This window comes from Buteo buteo, chromosome 1 (genome assembly GCF_964188355.1).
Source record: "Buteo buteo chromosome 1, bButBut1.hap1.1, whole genome shotgun sequence".
Classification (NCBI taxonomy): domain Eukaryota; kingdom Metazoa; phylum Chordata; class Aves; order Accipitriformes; family Accipitridae; genus Buteo; species Buteo buteo.
Window position 1 is genome coordinate 2,489,093 of NC_134171.1, and position 16,365 is coordinate 2,505,457.

The 16,365-nt window shown below is 41.4% G+C and overlaps 1 protein-coding gene across 1 annotated transcript in view; it reads right to left on the reverse strand.

Annotated features, from left to right (window-relative positions):
* ATRN (attractin) overlaps positions 1–16,365 on the reverse strand; it is a 152,283-nt gene that overhangs the window by 11,141 nt on the left and 124,777 nt on the right. The window contains exon 27 of the mRNA XM_075043940.1: positions 7,043–7,150. Coding sequence (XP_074900041.1) covers positions 7,043–7,150 — 108 coding nt within the window. The remainder of the gene's footprint in view (positions 1–7,042; positions 7,151–16,365) is intronic.

Sequence of the window (16,365 nt, forward strand, 5' to 3'; positions counted from 1 at the left end):
GCTATTTCTAGGTGACCCAGGTGTGGAGTGCACCACCAGTTCCCTTGGGAGACAATTTCACAGCCAAATGCTTTCTGCAATCAAGTTGAATTGCGTGATGTTCAACCTAAACATTTCTTTTTTATTTCGTCTCATTATTTCTATTTACACTGCTTATATTCGACAAATTCGAAAGGTTAATAATGTGTCACATAAACCTAATGGCTAGAACAATAAATATTCTGTGTAATTTAAAAAACACAGCATCAATTTTATTTAGGTTCTGTAATACACTGCCAGCATATTGCTTCTCAAAATGTATCAAAAAAAATAGTGTAGAGAATTTTTTTTCCTTAACAAGAAAACATATTTCTGTGGTTTGATCAAATAACTCTTACATGGTTTTCAATTTCCAGTAAGGAAATTAAAATAAAGGAAAAATCTTATGGTGGGGGAAGAGAAGAGGACCATTACCGAAACAGTTCAACTTTATTATTTGCTTCCACTTCTTCAGATGATTTCACTCTCTAGAAAAAGGGTCAAATTCCATTTGCAAGTTTTTAAATTGTACCATTAAAAGCTGAGTGAACATTTGTAAAATAAGTTACAAGCAATTTTCTATAAAAAATAGAGTATCAAGTTTTAAAAATCATATTCTCAGGGTAATATGTATCTCCTCCAAGGTAGAGATGAATGAACTCCCAGCAATAATTTGCAGTAAATGAGTCTAGATTAAATATTTACCTTGTCCCTGATATCTACTTTGGAAGTGACACAGGGGCTGGGGAATGAATTGCTCACAACGCAGCCCCACCACTGGGTTCCTGCATGTGAAGAACTAAATAAAAATCATATTCAAGCCTTTAGATGAATGCTAACGGTCTGAAATTGAAAATACAGATCTGAGCATCCTGAGTTACCCACAACTGGGAGTGTATATGCAAACCAGCCTCCACAGGGCAGCGAGTTTGCTCCCACTGCATTTAACAACTGCTTTCTCTTTTAAAGTGCACATTGTCAATCCAGCAAAACACAGACACAAGCTCTCGGTGAAGGAAAGGATTTCGCTAGGCAAGTTTGTATTTCAAAAGCAGTCACCCTGAAATGACAAAATCTCATGTCACGGCTTTGAGCATCGCCACTCACGTAAGTCAACGCTCACCCTTCTTCTTCAATTCCCTGCTGATGCCCCGGGGAGGGGATGGGATGGACGAGGCCATGGGTAGCAAGTCTGGGCAAAATATATATGGCCAACGGTAGCTATTTATTTTGATTTTGTACGGGTGAAGACACAGGATTTTTCTGGTTCTTTTTGACAAGTTGGCTGGTTTTTGCACATGAAAACCTATAAGTAAAAACCCCAACGAAATAGGACAGTTGGATGAAGACTGCAAACACAAGACACACAAAACAACTACTTGGCATAAAGAAATGCAAATAGGTCCCTGATAATGTTTTTGAGAAGCTGCTGGTGTTATTAGTACTTCAATCAGAAGAGACACTCGTTTGCACTAGAGGGAAAAAAGAGCTTAGAAAAACCCTCTCCTGTGGGAAGCTTCGCGCTCCTTCCTCTACCTCCAGCAAATTCCTCCTTATCAGCTCAAATCAGGGTCCATTCTGCGGAAAAAACTTTACAGTCTTCAAACCTCGAACTAGTTAAATCTCAATTATTGGCCAAATAGTCCCTAAATACAAGGCAGGCTTAACAGATGTCTCCACTGATCTCATAATAGCTCCCTTCCAAACATTTTTATTCCACATTAAATTATGGAAGTGGCAGAAGTTTGCCCCCAAGTCCCTAATTTTGCAACAGAAAGCAAACCAAGATACCTGGCCCTAGTTAACTGGAAATAATTCATTAGGTGAAGGTTTTATCAGGTATTTTTGTTGTTGCTTTCACAGTATGGATCACAGCCAGACTATATGCAATTTTAGCGCAGCTAATCTGTTTTACACACCTCGGCTGCCCAGATAACGCTCCCTTCTTACCACCGGCAACTCCATCTAGCACGGCGCTCCTTCAAAGGGGATCACGCACTTCTCCATGAATTAGAAAGTGGGCCAGCATAAGCAGAATTAACACCGACCATAGAGTACAAGCTGGGATGTTGTTTCTTGTGGCATGTCCCTCATCTGTCTAATGAGTGGAAGTGCTTTTGCTAAAGACAAGGAGACAGCTACACACTGACATGCTTTGAACGCCTCAGCATTAACACAAGGAAAAGCTCCTAGAACCAGCGAATGCTAGAAACCCCAGAAATAATGCATTAGAAATTAAATTGCATTTCAAAAGGCAAGCTAACAAGCCCGAGCAGCCTGCGTTAGGCAGGTCAGGCGAAATAAAACCAGCCTTTCTGGCCTCGAAGGCTGCGCGCGAACCATCTCCAGCAAATGCCACATCAGATTAAGAACATTCAGTTTGTGTTCTCCCCCCTCAATTTCATCCCCTTCCTCCAACTATTATCCTTTTGAGGATAACGAATGACTCTCCTTTTCAACTTATTCATACCACCTCTGAAAAGCCCTAACCTGTTCTGTTCCCCTCTAATGCATCTCAATAGCCTGGTCATTTCTACTTCAGACTGCATTTATGTACCACAGCTCAAACCTGCCAGCTCTCCAAATCTCCCTGCTTGCACGAGGACCCCCGATCTCAGCTTGGTGGCATGGCCAAGTGGGAAACTTTGTGTTCGCCGTGCTTACTCTAACCCAGCTCGTTTTAAGTGAAGTTGGGTGGGAGGGGGGGGTCACAGAAGCTGGTCTATCAGCGAATTTGATGGACTAATAGCGGGTCAATAACATGGGATGTAAAGGGGGGAAGTGAGTCATCAAGAGCGACAAGCAGAACAGGATAAAAGCTGTACAATCCATCAGTTCCTTGGCCCTTGGCTGTTCTTCACTGAACTTGTCTCACTGCATGAAACAGCCCAACACAGAGCTACAGGTAAAAATTAAGACGAAGTCACCCTGTGGAAGCGCTGGAGCTCGGCGATGCCTCGTTTCAGATCATTCCTCACCGCAGCGGTGCCCCTGCAGCTTCCCCAAACCCATCACCCCATGGCACAGGACTTCTAACTTCTGGCTTCTCTGCTCCTTACTGCCGGTTGCAGCTTCACTGCAACGTAAAAGGAATTTCACAAGGGCACCGCTTGGATGTGAAATACAAATAGACTGAAAATAATAAATCTGTGGTATCCCTTGCCCACTCCTAAATCAGCCCACCACTTCATCTCTGTACTTCTTGAACAGATGGGACCTTCTGGCAGTCTTTAAACCACTCAACAGCACTTTCCTCCATAACAAAGCAAACTAATTACTAGAGTGAGATGCTATTTTCCATCAATTTTTCTGCTATTTTTAAGGAATCAGCCAGCTTGGTGAGCTGATGTCTGATTAAGGATTTGCAGTGAAGCTATTTTGCCCTCAGAAGCTTAACGCAGCAGAATTAAATGCATGTCGGCATGAAGGTACAGAACATGCTAAATGAACTTCAGAAGGATTTTGCTCACCAAATACTTCTCTCGCTCCATTTAGGCAACTATAGATGTGGACAGCCTGTCAATCACGGATGCAAAAATAATCACCTCTTAGCACTGGCTTCGCACGTTGGATCCCTAAACGCAGCACAGGAAAGGCTGCTCTACGGACCAGCTCTACTAGGCAAATGCTCCATTTTACAAGAGTGTTTTTCAAATCCCCTAAAAGCTTCCAAGCCAATTTTTTTCCAACTTAAGGATAATTTTTTCTAAGGCAACAATTTTCTTGTTGATCCTGTAGGTGTTTTGTTCAAGCTAAGCATTTGCTTGCTACATTGTGTATGTGTTTTTCCCAAGAATCTACAAGCATTCACTTCATGCCTTTACCAAGTTCAAGATACCTGGAAATCAATGTCAAAATTATAAACTTTCCAGATTCTTCAGGAAAGCTTCTTCTAAAAATGGCTGCAGAGAACTACAGGACTTAGATTAATTAGATAACAAGACCCGAAAAAGCTGGAGTTACAGTAATACCAGTTCAGACACTTGGATGAGTCCCAGATATCCAGGGAAAAAAATTGAAAAAAATTGTGATACGCAGCACCTCCAAATGCGCAAAAAGCTGCAGAGAAAAGCCAATGGATTTTGTAATAACCAAGCAAATTTAGTGGCAGATTTGTGATCCAGTGGGTATTTGTTGAGTAGGAAATAAACCAAAGCAGCTAGTTCCGCGTTGCTTAGCTGCAGACTGTAATATGAATAGTTTCCCTGCAGGTAAATCACTTTCTATTACTTCTAAGTACCCCAGGAAAAATACTAATTGAAAACATGGTTCTAATACTGTCCAGCTGGAAAACATTAGCTTAGGATGGAACTAGCTTGACACTGGCTGCCAATGGGCTACGCACAATGGAAAAGGAAATTAATCTCTTGCAGACAAGACATCCCATTTTCCACTTCTCCTTTGTAACCCTCAAATAAACTCGTTATTAACCAAAGGCTTTGATTCACATGGGGAAAGAAAAAAATCAATGCATTTATGGTAACACAAGTCTGGATTTCTTGCATTAAAACGAAGGCTCTCAAATTTTGACACAGCAAATGGCAAAGTAACTGGAGAATGGCTTACGGTCCAACAACGTAGCAACTCTTTTCTTGGCTAATAATTAAAGAACAGACGAAATACAAAGAAAAATGCAGTTTTACAATTCCGTATTGGCCCAGCCCATCTTCCTGCAGCTCCCTCCTGCTGAGAGCTTTTTTCCCGTGCAGGTGCAAAACGGAGGAGGAAAAAACCTGAAGCTGACCCCACAGATATTGAGACTGCTTTTCCACTTCTATTTAAATACATTTATATGCAGCATCCAGCAGGCCAGACTATCTCAGAAGGGTCATTTCCCAAATTGCTCACAACCCACAAGCTTCCTGAGCCTCCTCTCTCTTCTCCACGTGATTTCAACTTTGCTGAAACACTCCAGACTTCTATGCATACTTTTATCCACTATCCAAATTCTCCAAGATGATAAAAAAAATATATAAACCCCCTCAAAATCTAGTGACTCTTCTCGTCACGGAAAAGCATCCTCGTTCTGCACCCAGATCTTCCAGCAGATGAAGTCACCCGCTGGCACAACGGTCTATGTCCACGTCCCCTGCTTGGCTTTAGGTCACTGTACAAGGTTTGCACCATTTGCCTGAATCACACAGTCTCATTTATGCTTGAAGTTGATTAAGAAACATTTGTATGAGTTATCAGCACAGGGGACAATTAGCAGTCGGTAAGAATTTCTGGGGCTAAAAAAGGACATCTGTCCGCAGTCTTATTTATTATGCTTAAAACCAGCTTCTCCATCCGTTCTTGAGCAACCCAAGGAGGTCACACAAGTGAGACATGGAAGATGCCGGCAGACACGGGAAGGGAAGGAAGCTTAGCTGCGAGTGAGAAAAAGATGAAATCCTGCCTGTGGTGCTGTCTATGGAAGCACTTCAAAAGAGAAGAGTTCAACATTCCTATAATCAAAGAAGAGACGGAGAAGAAAACAAAAAGCACAGAGGTATGGAGGAGAAAGCGAACAACAAAGCCCAAATGAAGAAGGAAAAAGCACTGCCGGCTGAACAAGAGGAGAAATGACACACTAATCAGAACATAAGAGATCCAAAGTTTACTATCTTTGTAGTTTTTGAGTGCAGACAAACTTCTCAGAGAGATCAAAAAGTTCAGGACAGCTTTGTTCTGGCCTGATCCTACAGGAGAGGTGCTTTTAGTTAGCTTATTTCCAGAAAATGGAAAAAGGGGAAGGGAAATGCCCCCAGAGAGACAGACTGCAACACAAAACCATCAGCAGCCAGGCTACAGCCTCACAAATCTGCCTCCAGCCCAATGGGAACATCAACACACATCCCATGACTTCTTCGATGAAGCAACAAAAAACCCAAACCAAACCAAAACAAAAAGGCTCATTCTAATTTGTTGAGTGACAATCCAATTTTGCAAGCATGTATTTCAAAGGCACCAAGAACACGGTAAATAACCAGAACAAATAATGGAACCAAGACAATATATTGAAAAGCTTCTTCTATGCAGAGTCCACCCAGAAAATGCTGCAGGACACCAATCAGGTGGAAAAAGTGTTACAACTTGCTGTGAAAGACTATATTCACACAAAAATAAGGAAGAGCTAAAGCTATACAGGCAACCTTAATTTTGGCATTTCCCGATACTAAGGCCAAGACTTAAATATTATGACTCCCCAAACGGAAGTTCTGGGGTTAGATTGTTTTCATGTGCTTTAAAATAATTAAAATACACATGTTTTTTATAGAAAAGCATAACTTACTTTCTTGTCACAGTAACAGAAGGTGAGAAACTTTGTGCCTGGACTAATGAGGAAGACTTCCAAAAAACTAAGTCTAAACAAAACAAAACAGCTACCTTAGGAAACAAAAATAGTCAGTGTTCTCGGGTTCTTATTTTTTTTTTTTTTTTGTATACAGGTCTGCTAGCCAAAGCATCAACATCAAAAAGATCCTTTAATTCATTAGTCTCCTTTTAGATGTTTTTCCTAAAAATACAACATGTTGTGCCTAAGAACACGCCAGCCTGGTGTAAGACAATAATTTCTCCACACTCCTATTTGTGCATCATAAGACGTATTTGAAAATATATTTATAATCAGAAATATGTTAACACTATTACAGTACAGAGACACGATTATATTCCTGTTTGCTTTGAGATATCACAGAAAAATGGTTTCTATTTGCAGCACCTATAGCCATTTCTAGCCAAATGTTGTACTGTGTAAAGCCGCATTCTTCTCTATTTACAAGGCATAAAAACTAACAAGGCAAACACAAAATCTCATATCCTACACACAGTATAACTTTTATCTAAACCAGCCCAAAAGTTGTAAATGCATACCTGAAGGGATAAAAGCAAATGAAAACGGTATCTGTTGGCCATCCCGGACTTACGGTTTCTTGCAGGTATATAACAAATAAAGAATTGGGGATTATTGCGTTAACCACAGTTTAAAACAAGCATCCCTGATTAATTGCGGTAAGGATCATCCTGAAGCACCAGCTCTCACCTTTATGCTTCCCCCAATGAGATCTGGCGGCTCTTCGTCTGTTTCTAAGGCAACGTTGATGGAGGCGAAGGGGCGACTTGCCATCTGTTGCATCTCACGGAGTAGTTGCTAATTTAATAAACAGAAAAATATTATCATCATATTGTTCCAACACAAAGATGAAAAAAACATGTATCTGAGAGGTTGTACCCAATACAAAGGGATATCAATGAATATGGAAAAATAACCTCCTGGTGTTTTAATGGGCTTAAGAGTACAGACAGATTATTCTAAATATTCACGCTACTACAATTTAACGAGTTATTGCAAGTAAAGCTACACGCCCAGTCTTAGCCTGACTCGTTTGTGAGGGAAAGCACATGTGCTTAAGTCTCCATAAAGCAGTTATTTACTTTTTAAGCTGCGTTACCCTAGTTGTTTGTCATCACCTGTCCAGGGCATGACAGGACTCTGTAGGATTTGTGGGAACCGTTTTAAAATTAAACTAGCAGCAGTACATAACTACTGTAAGAAAGAATTAGATATTTTTTTTATAACAGCACTAGCAAAATGCTGTCAGGCACCTATTGAATAATCATCTTTTTTTATTGTTTGTTTCTTTTCCGAATGCAGCAAATGTATCAAATGGCAAGCATGTCCTTGCTGCAATATGTTTTATTAAAATAGAAAACCTTTTCCTGGGTAAATCTCTGCAAGCCTTCATGACACAAGACATCTCTTTATTGTCCTCTTAAGCGCTTTTAAGCATTACGATGCAGCTCCCTTTTTTTTAACACAAAAAAAAGACACTTCCTATACAGCTGGGCTGGAAAGAGCATTTCAATTTTAGCTGAGCTACGGACACGCTTCTTTTTGGCTTCAGCAGCTAATCTCTAATACTAACAGCAAGCTACACAACCTATATGTGGATGCAGAAGCCGTAACCCTAATTCCCAGAAGCAATGGGTCTGATGTGACTCGGTGCCCCTATTAAATAAGGGAAGAGGCATACACTTTGTAAAGCATGTAAAAAACCAGGAGTCTTACCCTTAAGTGCAGCAACTGCCTAAAACCACTTGTTGTATGTAGCTTTACGCATTTAGCATCACTACTTAGCTGCAGCAATACTAGTTACACTCTTATTTTACGTAAGATTGAGCCACTACCAAATGCCTTCTATACTTCCCACCATCACCACCCACATTTCCCCATTAAGTTTGGGCAATTTGACACTCCAAGCCCTAACTGATCATTTACAGCACTCAAAAAGTGCTAAAGAAAACAGCACAAAATGCAGCGTGCCCCAAATAACCCCCACCTAGCACAGCAGAGGAGGACACAGCACACAGGCAAAAGGAAGATGCTGCTATCCAGCCTGCAACTCGTTTGGACAACGCTAATTACATCAGCATTTTCTTGAACTCAAACCTTCTCTGGTCTTTTCTTTGCCAAGTGATCTTTTAGTTTGGGTTTTGTTTTGGGTTTTTTTGCGTAGAAAACTGGAAGATTGTCCCTGTGAGCTTGGGGTTCAGGCAAGGAGGCAGGAAGGCAACGATGGGATCGATGCAACCAAGCTTGGGGGGGTATATAAGCCTCCATGGCTCTCAGTTTAATAAAAATAATGTAAAATTTCACTGCCGTAAAAGACAAGTGGTAAAGTTTTGCTTACTCTCTGAAAGGGTGGGGGGGGAAGCATTTTTGAGCAGATTGTACATAGTCACAAAGCAAAAAACCCCAACGAATTCATACCAACGGAGCTGTTCTAAGCATTTGCAAGCAAACTTGTGTCTAACTCACACTTGGGTGAAAGAATGCGAGGAGTTTTCGAATATTTAAAGCACACCAGCAGATTGCAGACTAAAGCAAGTGTGAAACAGATTGCTGGGTTGTTGTTCCTGCAATTGTCCCCTTCAGCTATCATAAAGCGCTTTGTTTAATGGCTATAAAATCAAAGAACAAGCTGTCCTGATGAAGACGTCCAAGAGACTTACGAACTAAAAGCTATTAGCTCTTTGAAGGAAGTTTAGTTTACTAAAGAAAATATGCAATTTGGCAACATGACTCCTATTGAAGTCAATAGTAGCTTCAAGAAATAAAACCCCGAGCAGCGCTGCAAAGGCAGAGATGTGCTACAACACGAGCGGTGGGAAAAGGAATGCTGACAGCAGCGTTATTGTCTTCGATTTCTGAACTGGCCAAGAAAAGCCATCACCTTCAGGGTTGTCCCAAAGCCAGCTGACTCTCAGCATAACAGTGGCCAAACCAGGTAAAACCAAAGGTCCAAGCTGCCACCAAAGCAGCAAATGCCTAAGGGAGAACGTCCTTTTCCTAACATCAGTTTCTGGTGTAGCACAAGTCATGTTACAAATTCCACCCCCACCCCCCCGCAAAATTAAGAATAAATTTGAGAAATAATTGTTCTGTAACCAGAATGTCACTCTTTTCCCCAGGGCATGCACTGTGCCTATTTAATCTATGCACGTATATATCCTTCAATATTTGTTTGGTGTGTCAAAATTTTAATTAAAAGATTTTATTATGTTTTAAGGGAGAAATCGTGGCATTTCCCTAGCCAAGATGTTAGGCATGTCATTAAAAATCAGCAGCAGTTAACATCAAGATACCCCAGAACCAGGCTTACCCTCATTGCTAATGATTGGCTTTGTGAGATTTAAAATAATGAACCTCAATACTCTTTCAAGCAAACCTTTGGTTTCTAGATCACACAATTAATAGGACAACCTGGGAATACTTTAAATCACTTAGGTCTGAAGAGGATTTTAAAGGCAAAATGTTTGACAGGCTTACAATAAAAACACATCAAAAAGTGTGTATTGGAACACACCACTGGCCTTTAATATTTAAGTAACAGCAAGCTGTGAGAACCTACACAACTTTAATTTGCATTGATTTTTGGTGGTTTTTTTTTTCCCCCACTGTTGGTAGAAAAACTCCATCCAAGAAAACCGCAAGTTGAAACAACTGCAGAACGGGAAGTGTTGAAACAACGCCTGAAAGTTTTGGTGTCAACCAGACGCTAAGAGAACCTGAAAATAAATAAACTCAACAGTCTACAGTGGAAGAGAAAAAGAGCAAGGAGGTGGGAAGCCCACCGAGGTTGCTCATCTCCTAGTGCCCAGGACTAGAGGTGCAGATCCAGGAGCGAACGGTGCAGAAATGCAGCGTTTCATCCCAGCGATTCTTGAAATTCATACACGTTGAGTAATGGATAATCCAAAATGAATAGTGTGTTACTGATGGGAGAAAAACCACCAGAGGAACTGAGGAAAACCTTTTCATGCAGTAGCACAGGCTCTCACGCAAAAGAAAAACAGCTATTCAGGTTACCAGGTTAATTGACTAATATAACCTATGCTGTGTTTTCTGACAAGAAAAGGCTGAACATTTTATTCACGATAATAAAGCAGTCACCAGTCTCTGTATAACCATCCTGCTACCATCCATCTCGGCAATTGCCCCCTGCAGAGTCTCTTTATGAGCACAGGGCTACGGTACCTTTCGGGATGGGGCTCTGATATTTTCAGCCATGAAAGGATGCTGATTTTTCCAGAAGAAAGCCACGCGTTTTGTATTTTATTTGCTCCTTATAAAAAAGGGCTTTAAAAAAAAAGCTAAGCAAAACAGCTACCTAGAATTTGCAATGAACTCAAGTTTTTACATGAGTATTTCACCTCAGTTTTCAACAGAGATGAGAAGGAAAAAAGTAGAAAGTCAAAAAACCATGGGTGTGCTAAGGGAACAACGGGCACGGATGAGCTTTCATTTTAAGGTAGAGTAAAAGCAAAGCAAGCAGGACCCCACAAGAAAGGGAGCAAAGTTATTTCCAGCAGACCGGACCTATTCAGGCAGGGAATGTGCAGGAACGTCTGGTACCGTTACACCAGTCTATGGTCCAAGGAGGTAAACTTTGACAAGGGTAACCAGAAAAGAGCAATAGTCTTCTCAACGGGTTATTTTTCCAGGAAATCTGTAGATCTAATCCCTCAAGGTATTTCTGAAATGCAGATCTTTCTGGACCCATAGGTTGTTGTTTTTAGAAGTATAGCTACTCTGGGCATCCTCAGGAGATAACATTTCAGCTTTAGAGGAACTTTTCCCGAAGATATTTCAACAGAGCAAGCTCCACATTCCTTTATTTGATGAGACAAGTACGATTAAAGGTCATCCTTTGAGGATTCGTATTACAACCTTCGAGGCTGCAATGAATTTGAGATGGTGCTCCAAAGCGAAGACTATGATCAACCTCCTGCTGAACTGGGTCTCTGCTGCTGTATTTCTGTACCACCACGGAAAAAAAAAAAATAAAAATCAAGCTTCATTCTGTTATGAACAAGCAAAATCACCAGCTGCGTTCTCCATGCTGTCCATAGCCAACTTTAAAAACCAGGAGACTCTGAGATCAGCTGTGTGTTTTGAACCACCACCCTGTCTGTATTGCAAAGATAAACTGGCCCAATGGGCCAAAAGCCAGAGACCTCACAAACAACTGAGAGTCCTATGAGAGTAACAGCTCCAGTGTCACGGAAAAAGAAGAAAAATAAAGAAGATAAGGAAACAAACCAATTTATACCCTTGTTGTTTAAGACTTTTAGAAAAAACCAAAGATTTTGGGGCAGAACAGAATATTTGGGGTTTTCCTGTATCAAGCCGAAACGTGGAGCTCTACCATGCAGAGCATAAAGATGTTCGTCTCCGATGTGGATTCAGCAACTCCGGTTGCTGTTCATCCCCCTGAACCGAAGCTAAACAAACAGAACAAAGTTGTCTGCTCCTTCCTGACCTGTCTTTTAAATAGCATTAATTCTGCAAAATTATTCAACCTGTCAGTCCTCTTACATGTTCCCTCCAAGGCTCTGCACAACATCTAGAACACACAACCCAACCAAATACCTAAAGGTCCCGCTGCATGCGCTGAGCAAAGGGTAACAAAATTCTCTCAGCAAGACTCATTAGCTCAGACTTGGCCGCTTGCTAACCAAAGTCACAGCGATTTTGTTGAGGTCAGAGGACCTCCTGTCCTTCCAGAACATACTGGGTAGAGTGGTTGCACTGGTAGAGTGGCATTTTGAGCTTATGCCTGCACATCCTAAATTGCTGCAAGAGCTTCATTCGAATTCAGAAGGTGGCTCATCCCATTTGTGCCCAAAAACATATTCGCGTATGCACGTAAACTATCAACTACCTATTTACAGGCACGACTAACTTAGAAAAACTTGTCCGGAGAACTTGTCCCAGAGCTCTCCTGTAACGACATCTGCCAAAACTGCAGCTCTCGGGCTGCTGACAGCCGGCGTGGGAAGGGGACATCACCCTCCCGGGGTTCCCAAGGGCCTTTGGAGAAGGGGTCCTTCCCCGCGGTGGTGGCAATGGCAGCTAGACGGAGCTGCGCGTCCGCGCGGCCAGCGCCGATGGGTGCTCAGGCATCACCGTGCGTTACTCTGAAGTAACATATACATCCCGGTGTGGGAACCTTTGCTTTACGTTATAGTTACTCGGTGACCTTGGGGGAAAGGGGACAAGACAATGGAGTTACCTACAAAATAAAGGGGGCATCAGCCAAGAAATAAACGTACAAGATATAAATATTGCACGAAGATGAGCCACATTGTCTCAGAAATAAGTGATTTAAAGCATTTAGCTACAATTACATTAACTACCATGTAAGTCGACAAACAAACAATTTTCTCTGACGCTTCCATCATCACTGAAAATTAAGTTTTTAAGCCCCTAGAGCAGTGCACATATTAATGTTAGCTAATTAGTTTTGTAACTGACTTTGCAGGCTATGTTGAAAGAGAGAGGAAAAGAGAATTAATGTTCAAATGTTTCTCAACAGGCATTTCCACACTTCAAAACTATAACAAACCAGAAAGCAAAGCTGCTGGGAAGCTGCCTCATGCTGAAATGACAGAAGATATTTAATTCAGGGCTGATTAAGATAAGTAAGTTATTCATCATAATCATGCCCAGTAGGGGGGCACAGAAAACCTGACCTTTAATAAGAATAAGGTATCATTTTTTAAAAGACCAGAAGCACATAGTCCATGCAGACCAAAATACATACCAATACCAGATAATTACACAATAGCAGAGTGCACCTTTGATTGACTAGAGCTCTTCTAGCATAATTACACAACACTGCTTTTCTCCCTGATTTTTCCAAATAGCTAAATTAGATACCTGTGCCACTGATTCCTATCATCAGAGAGAGACCTAGGAGTCTGAAATGACAACAGCTTCAATATACATGCACTTGTGGGGTTTTTCAAACGAGGCTGACCTCTCCTAGAGCTAGACTTGATAGTCTAGCTTCATCATCGCAAACGCTGGCCAACGGTTGGGTTTTTTTGGATATACTAAACCCCACTTAATTCTCTAGCAGCAACACCACTAAAGCCTAGGTGAGAAGAGCTCAGCTGGATGCCAACACTGCGGATGCGATGGCCAACCTGGAAGAGCTCAGCTGGATGCCTACACTGCGGATGCGATGGCCAACCTGGTATGATGGTGTCCTGCATGGACATATTAAAGCTACGAATGGTCAGCTGTAACTATCCATCTACAAGTTCAACCAGAGATGAGCTCAATTAGGCACAGAAGTGACAGCAGCATGTTCAAACAAAAACGGACCATCGATTTCCCCCTAAGCTGGAATCTCTTGTCAACGTTAATATTTTGGGATATTTTTCCTTTTCAGGGCATCTCTTATTTCTGCTACAATTTCCTCCGGTTGGTGACCAAAACCACACAGATCACTGTAGAGAGCACGCAGTGTCTGTATTTTGGAAAAAGCCTGCAGGCACTATGAGTTGGTTCCCATTCATAGATTTTAAATTTAGGGATAGCGGAAAGTTACGATTATTTGATCTGACCTCTTGCATAGTATGAGCTACCAAATTGCACCGTGTGATTGACCTATAAAAGATCATTCCAAAAGCACTCAAATTCTGAGAGCCAAGCTTCCAAAAAAAAAAAAAAAAGTTGGCATTGCTACTCTTGCCATTAAAAAGAGGAGAAAAACAAAACAGCTTTTGACTTTTTTTTACCCCCAGCTGCAGACACTGGGTGTTATGCCTTTGGCTGATCGTTTAGAAGACCCTCATCCCATCATGAATCTTCTATGATTCCTTTTCACAGACACTGACTCACATCATCAAATCTCAATATGTTCTTCCTTGGATAAAATGAGTAATTTGTGACGCTTTAGTCTCTCGCTTATCTTCCAGATAACAAATTAATCTTGCAGTGTTGTTCTGTACCATCTGTAACACCCAAGACATTGCTGAGATGAGTGGACACAGTACTCCAATAACCGGCTACACATAACACTAACACTATGCTCTTATTTTATTACTCTCCTTATAAATGCAGAAACTGGGAATTTACGTATGGTTATTAAATCACTACAGCCACCATCATTTCAGTCTATTGTCCAGGGAATAGGTATTCTGGAAAGTAAACCCACCTTACCTGTTTAAAAAATACATACACAGGCTTATGTTTCACATTGTAATGAGACAACTGAGTATGCTAACCATTGAATCTAGACCTCCCTAGAAGTTATCTGCTTGCCACGATTTCTCACTCCTCCAATTCGTGTTTCCTCTACAAACTACACCAACAAGTTCATAATTTTTTCTCAGCTGACAGACACCGAATAGGGCTGTTGGTGCTATCAAACAAGAAAGTCTACATGTCAAACGACTGCTGGGAGCTCGGAGAATACAGCAGCAAATTTCGGCACCAGCACATCTCATTTCTTACAAGCCCTCCAGAGCATCTGGGACTGCTCAAATCTAGGGACATTTGTAGCCTGACCTTTTAATGTTCCCACATAAGGCTGATACCAGATCCTTCCGAACCACCACTGGAGACTCTAGACAGCGATGAAGACCCTGATTTACAGTTACAGTTTGAAAATATTCCAATCTTGAATCCTGTTCTTTGACAAAGGATGCCCTAAATCACGGTCTGAGAGAGAAGATATGAGATGAATGAAATACTAACAAGGGAGAGCAGGAAGGGGAAGAAAACGGAGACAGGGCAATAAATAATACACTGCTCGCATCCCTTGGAAAGTCTTTGCTGTAAAAATGAACTCAGAAATCCACCTGCCTAAATGGTATTCAGTGTTCACGGATGTTACAGCGGAGGATGCCAGCGAAAAAAGAAGCGCCGCTACCTTTTGAATACACTTGGGAGAAAAAAAGGTTTCAGCAATGAGGTCAGGGAGGAGAATGATAATCCCTGCAGTAAATCAATACAAAAAACCCCATCCTGAATAAGTTGGGCAGTGCACAAGAGTAAAAACGTTCAGTCCTGGATAGTCTTGGCAAGAAAGGAGGCAAAGCGTAGACAATTTTATGTGTGTTAAGGCTGCAGTTGAGCTCTAGACACCCAAATTTAGTTATCTCTGTACGTGCTCGGTGTTGATGCTCCGAACACATCCCGGTGGGGCATGGAGAGTGATCCAGCTGACCCTCATGCAGACAGTTACACTGGGTCGGCCAAATCACTATCCACGCTCCATTTGCTGGAAATGTTAAGAGGAGCTATTTCTCGCTCAAAGTGTAGAAGATGAAGCAGACTGAAGATGAAGAGAATAGGATTTGGATGCTAAAATAAAAAAAAATTGGACAGAAAATTCACGACAGCAGATGAGCATATTAAATTCCTAATGCCACTCTCGTATTTTGTGTATTATTCTCTATTACCACCTCGATACATTTAACGTGTCATTTTCTAGAGACAAGACAGAAAGGTTTCCTATGCCTATTTCCTAATGTCATTCACCTCATCCTAAGCCTCCTATAAAAGCTGCCTTTTTATTTCCATTTTCCCTCTTTAAGATGTCTGAAGATACTTAAACTTGGTGCTCACTGGAGAGGGAATAAACACACAATTTACAACCCCATCTCCTCCATGCCTGATATGGCACAAATTGTTCCCACTTTTACTTCAGGTCAAGTTTTATACTCAAGTCCTGAACTTTTGCTCAGTGCTCCAGACTCATTTTCCTACAATTATACAGTTGCTACGCTGTGTTTGCACACCCAAAAGGCCCTTTAGCCAGAAGGCTGAGGAACATCAGCACTGACATGTGCAAGCAGCTGGTCAGAGAGGAGTAGCTGTAGAAATGAAAAAAAAAAAATCAGGAGAATCTTACATATTTTACAAGATCCTGATGTAGATTCTGGATTTGTAGTACACTGCTTTCTTAGTAAGGAGTAATGCAAATTTAGTTTCAACCAAATGCTGCTGCTCTGTTCCATTAACGTGATACACCAAGCACAGCTGTACAACTTCTCCCAGCACATTTTCCA